Source organism: Tenrec ecaudatus, chromosome 7 (genome assembly GCF_050624435.1).
Source record: "Tenrec ecaudatus isolate mTenEca1 chromosome 7, mTenEca1.hap1, whole genome shotgun sequence".
Classification (NCBI taxonomy): domain Eukaryota; kingdom Metazoa; phylum Chordata; class Mammalia; order Afrosoricida; family Tenrecidae; genus Tenrec; species Tenrec ecaudatus.
The window spans coordinates 30,182,258-30,188,257 of NC_134536.1; the positions used below are offsets into that span (position 1 = coordinate 30,182,258).

Sequence of the window (6,000 nt, forward strand, 5' to 3'; positions counted from 1 at the left end):
TTGGTTACAGAATAGCCCGCCATGGAAACTGAGCTGAAATCACCTGGATAGCATTGACTTTGGTCTTTGTGGTGGTTTGCTTGCTTGGTTCATGTTTTATGTTTAAAGAATGGATCGCTATAGGTGAAGATCCAAAGTTGAGAAAGCAGAATGTCTCCAAAAGATTCTACTGGGATCATTCAACCCTCGGTGTGGAGCATGACTGAGGAAATAAATTCAATGGTAGCTAAGGGGCCCGGCAAAGGACCTTGCAGCTTAACAACAAATCACCTGTTTAAGATCGAGCATGGTCAGGTGGTAGCATTTGAGCCATTTAAGGAAGAGGTTCTGTGGTCAGAGAGGTGCTTAACTGGGATGTCCAAGGGCAACACGTAGAGCCAATTATAATGGAAAAGAACACAGCCATCTGGCCCCGCGGTTCTCAACCTGTGGGTCCGCTACCCCTTTGGGGGTCCAACGACCTTTTCACAGGGGCCACCTGATTCATAACAGTAACAAAATTACAGTGATGAAGTAGCAAGGAAAATATTTTTATGGTTGGGGAGGGTCACACCACATGAGGAAGGTTGAGAACCACTGCGCTTGCTCATCAAACAGTGCTTCCGAGTTTGCAGAAGGCTATGGATGGCAGTGAGAGCCCAAAATCCATTTACAGAGCCCCCCGCCCCAGCCCCCACTCAGAGACTAAGCCTCCATCAAATTCCCTTGGTCCACTGGCCAAGCGTGTGGCTAGTCTTGTTCCCAGGCAGAATGCATTGGACAGTGGATCGCTACAGATAAAATTAAGTCAAAATTTAACATCTTGCCATTTGTTTTCCCTTTTGAGCTGTTTTTAAAACTTGTTTTATTTCTGTTATCTTTTAGGTTAAGGTTTTTTGGTGTGTTTTATTCTGTTGTAATTGTTGAGTTCTAAAAAAACTATTTCCTTTATATGAAACCTAGGTAGATCTACGGAGACAGCAACTAGATTCATAGTTTCATAGATTCATAGCTTCATAGGGCTGTGACAGGAGGGGTTTGGGGGAAGTGGAGAGCTCATAATAATGGATACAAGACTGAAGAAAATTGATTGTGGTGATGCATATACAACTCTTTAATATGTTGCTACCATTAAATTGTGTGATACATGAATTATATGTCAATAAAACTGTGTTAAGAAATAAAAGCAACATTTTTCCAATGGGAGGAAAAAGTATAATCTGGCATGATATTATAAAAGAAAAAAAACATTCAGTGCATTTTGTTCAAGTGAGCATCTGCCTCACCTGTCCCCGTCATAGTGTCAATGCTGACTCTTAGTGACCGGGCCACTGGACAGGGCTTCCAAGACTAAATCTTTACAGGGAAAAATCGCCTCATCTTTCTCAGACTGGCCGATGGTTTTGAACCACCAGCCTTGCAGTCAGCAGCCTAACCCTCATTCCCCATTGCCACCAGAGCTCCTACTGACTCATGTAGGAATTCATATAATGATGACACGTTTTAAAAAAAGAACTGGCTTCAGTATTTTGAACACAAATACAGTTGTTCTTTGTGGATATTATATTTTCAAGGCGACAGGAAAGACCAAGGGAATTGAGTTTATTGTAGAGGTTAAAACATTAAAATTGACTTGCATCATTTTCTAAACTTAGGTTCCCTCTGGATATGAAGCACACCTGGCAGTTGACCTGAAGCAGAAGTAGCCAGCGCTCTTACCTGTCATCCTTCCAATGATGCTCTTCTGCAAGTCCATGAAGGCGGGACGTAACTGCTTCCTTACCAATTTCAAGGTGTCTTCCAGTGAGTCCGTGAGGCTGGACCACGCCTGCAGCTTTGACTCAATGAAGTAGATGGAGGCAGGAGCCTCTTCCTGCTGCTGCCCCAGCCAATCACTAAGAACTGACAATGTTTTCTCCATCAGTGTTGAGGAGAGAGCTGATGAAAGAATTCTACTTCTTGTTTAAAGTACAACAAAAATGTAGGTGTACAAGTATTTACATCAGGTTTGTTATCCTTTCTCAAGGGAAGAAACACCCACACTGTGCTTTCAAAGGCGAAATTCAAAATGGTCACCCTGAGGAATCTTCTATGTCTGCCTACTCTTAGATTGACAAGATTTGACCTGTATTTGAAACCTCAAATTAGACAGCTGCTGGGTTATGCCTGGGGAAGCAGTGCAGGCCCCTTCAATAAGAATACACTGTCGCATCTTTACTTCTGAAAATGAAAATCCCACTCTGATTAGCCCACCATGCAACCCAAAGTCACCCCTGTGGTAACAACCCAATAGCTGTCAGCTGCGGTCTCTCTACACACCTGCCGTGGGTGCTGAAGCACAAACTTCCCCTTGGAAACCGCTTCATCTGAATGATAGTGTGAGCTCCCCAGTGGATCCTAGGTCAGATAGCCTTTATTCTCTTCCCTCCTCCCCACCCTTATTGAAGAAAAAAAAAAAAGACAACGGCATTTCAAAGAGTTTGTGGAGAAATGGAATTAAAAGATAATGGAATTTCTCCATGAACTTTTTGAAGTCCCCCAATTAGAATACAATTGTTTTGCCTTGTCTTCTACCAGGAGGATGAGAAGAGAAGGAAGACGAGGATGGGTGAGAAGTAGGGAAGGAGCAGAGGAGGAAAGAAGAAAAGCTGTACTAGATTATAAACGACACTGGCCATGCCGCGCGGTGTTCTGCTGGGCGGACTTCTTTCGCCATGGGGTCAGATATGCTAGCTTCTCGGGACATTCTTTCATGAGCTAAGACTCTCCCAGACCTTTACTCATCGGACCCTGGTGTCTGGACACTACTCCATTTTAGAAGACAAGTCACAGCTCACAATGGCAACTTCTCAAGGTCCCCTCACTACAGCTCACCCTTCTGCTTCAAAACCAATCACCAGCACTATTAAGTCCATTTGAGTGTTGTATCTACAGTGGAGTCTTGTCCTTACAAGTTTCAAAACCACGCCAACTTTCCCTTCATCTTGAAAGGTGCTGGCATTTAGAATTCGAGAAGCAATCCTTTATACAAGGGAACCTTCTAAAAGATCGTGAAAAACTGGAAGTACAGAGAATGGCATTTGTCCATGAATGTTTTGAAGCCCTCTCATCTACCCACCTTACTCCAAGCCATGTCTGATAGGAGGCAGGGAGTCTTAAAGGGAAAATTATGAATATTCCTGTAGTGAAGCAATTCGGCTCTTCTGTTGGACAACCGATGCTACACTGTGATCCAATATTAAGCAGCCCTGGGCAGACATACTTGTTATTAAAACACATTATTGTTTGGTTCAAAGAAGACTTCCAGAGATAGTTTTGCGTTAAGGTTTAAAGAGCTCATAGCAATTGTTTGGGGAGTTCATCGAGTCTCCATGGCTTCAAGGGAGAGAATTTGAAATTCTCTGTACTCTCTCCCCCTTTTGATTGGATTCTTTTATAGAATCTTTGATCAACACAATTCTTAGTGTAACCAATTGATTTTAGATATGAAGAGCAGATTAGGCACGTAAGATGGACGGGGAAGACCAACATTCTCACGATCACGAAGGCAGACCAGTCTACAAGTCTGTGATCTCCGTCGATGGCAGGTTGGAGACACTGAGACCAGACAGAGAGCCTTTCCCTAGAAGGTGGACTTACAGCCTCCTACACTGTGACAAAATGCATTTGTTCGTAAAGCCATCCACACATGGTATTTCCATTGTAGCAGTGGTTGGTTTCAGGTTGGTGTGTGTTTGGGGGCATGGTAGGCAGTCAGCATCCACAAACACTTACTGTGTTGATAGGAACCTGTTGCAATCCCAGTGGGGGCGGTAAACAATGTTCCAGTTAGTTGAGACAGCTGAGAAAGAACTTCCACTCCTGCCTCTGCAGAGTCGAAAACACTTGTGTTAGTTCACTCACAGATTTTGCTGGTGAAACTTGACTTAGCATCAAGGAGCAGATGAAGAAAGGCCACCAGGAGCCTCTTCCTCTACAAAGATCCCTCCACAGAGCAGACCCCAAAGAGTTTGCAGTTCACCCCGAAATGCTGACACCCATTTATATGGTCTAAACAACAGAGGGGGGAGAAACGGCAGACGTGAAAATCTGGTGCTTATATTCACACTTAGAATTCTCAGCCAAAGCCAGAGGGGTCTGCGTATATTTCTAAAGCCTCCCTCACAGGAGAAGTCTTATCTTGAAAGGAGAGATTGAAAAACTACAAGGTACCAAATGGAATGTGTTGGTCAAATTTTTTTAAACAATTTATTAGGGGCTCATACAACTCTTATCACAGTCCAAACATATACATACATCAATTGTATAAAGCACATCTGTACATTCTTTGCCCTAATCATTTTCTTTTTTTTTTCTCCTCTTTTTTTTTTACATTTTATTAGGGACTCATACAACTCTTATCACAATCCATACATATACATACATCAATTGTATAAAGCACATCCGTACATTCTTTGCCCCAATCATTCTCAAAGCATTTGCTCTCCACTTAAGCCCTTTGCATCAGGTCCTCTTTTTTTTTTTCTCCCTCCCTCCTGTTGGTCAAATTTTAGTGTGGCAGTAATTCCACTCTCTGTTCGGAGACATGGAATCTTTTCCAATGGGATGAATCTGATCGGCCATGAGTTTTCATTCTTTGTAGCCCAAGAATCAGGAATTACTCCAAACACGTATATTTCTGCTCAGAACAAGAGGGCAATAGGGGTGGGAAATCTCTCATTTTCTGGATCCAATATTTAGAGGGATTTCTCTTGTCCAGTGTGGGTGCACATACTCCTTTTTGTTCTGGGAAGGTTTAATATTTTCATTCCATTGAACCCTCTCCCACTTTGACAAATAGTAGCAGAGACCCATGATGTGGAGCCCGCTGCCATCGAGTCAATGCTGACTCAGAGCGACCCCCTGTGGGTTCCTGAGACTGAGACTCTACGGGAGTAGAAAGCCCTGTCTTTCTCCCTCAGAGCTGCTGGCTGTTTCCAAAACTGCCAACCTTGTGGACTGCAGCCCAATGCACAACCACTACACCAGTTAGGGCCCCAAAGTAGAACTAGGTGATGCTAATTCTAGCCCTAGCTTTAATTACTTTAATTTAACTCAGTGTAACAGGCAGGTTCATTGTGTCAACTTGGACAATAGGAACATGTGGGATTTATAAGGTCTGAATTATAAGTTTGATTGGAGGGCAAAGAGATAAATGGCTTGGCAAGGCTCGCCTGTCTTTCTCTTGCTCTGTAGTGATCAGAGCAGTGTGTGGCTGCAAATTCTCTGCCTCAGCTCATGAGCTACACTACCTGTGGGGCTGCCAACCTGTGGATTGTATTGTTGGAGCTTGAGATTCCTTTGAAACCTGCTTTCGCCACACTGCTGGTGTACACATCACTTGAGCTTGGGACTGTCATATGCTGTGCTCTTGGTGACCCACCCTGCTGTTTGCTGCCTGTGGCTGGACTGCCTGCATTGCCCTATGAAAGATTTAGCTGTCTGCTTCCTTGGCCTTGGACCCAGTGGCCCTCGTGAGTTGAAGGACTTCCAGTATATTAAGTGTTCCATGGAAGTGACTTAAACTGAGCCCTCTGTGCTGCTATGTGGATTGATTAGCTGTTCTATTCCTTCATGCTTCTATCTATCTAATCATAATTGTCCTGGTTCAGTATCTCTAGAGAACCCTAACATTCTCAGTAACTTTAATTTAACTCGGTAACTGAGTGCAGGGCTTCTTTAGGACTCCGCTTTCTCATTTGTAAAATAGCATATACTTTAAATTGGTGTCAAGCCATTTCCAACTCTTGGTGGCCCCTTCCCTGAGTGTCAGAGAGAACAGGGCTCCATGGGGTTTTCAACCGCTGATGTTTCATAAATAGATCACCAGGCCTTTCTTTTGAGGTGCCAGCATGTGGCTTAACACAGCAGCCTTCTAGGTTAGTAGCCTAATCCATACCCTTTGCACCACTGAGTCAAATCTATACCGCTGCTCAGGAGGTGTTTATGGCTCTTGTTTCTAAAGCTTTTTAGATAACTATG

General features: G+C 43.6%; 1 protein-coding gene across 1 annotated transcript in view; it reads right to left on the reverse strand.

Moving 5' to 3' along the window:
- Positions 1-6,000, reverse strand: part of ECT2L (epithelial cell transforming 2 like) — a 71,022-nt gene that overhangs the window by 26,047 nt on the left and 38,975 nt on the right. The window contains exons 9-10 of the mRNA XM_075553897.1: positions 3,754-3,846; positions 1,699-1,881 (exon numbers count right to left, since the gene is read on the reverse strand). Coding sequence (XP_075410012.1) covers positions 1,699-1,881; positions 3,754-3,846 — 276 coding nt within the window. The remainder of the gene's footprint in view (positions 1-1,698; positions 1,882-3,753; positions 3,847-6,000) is intronic.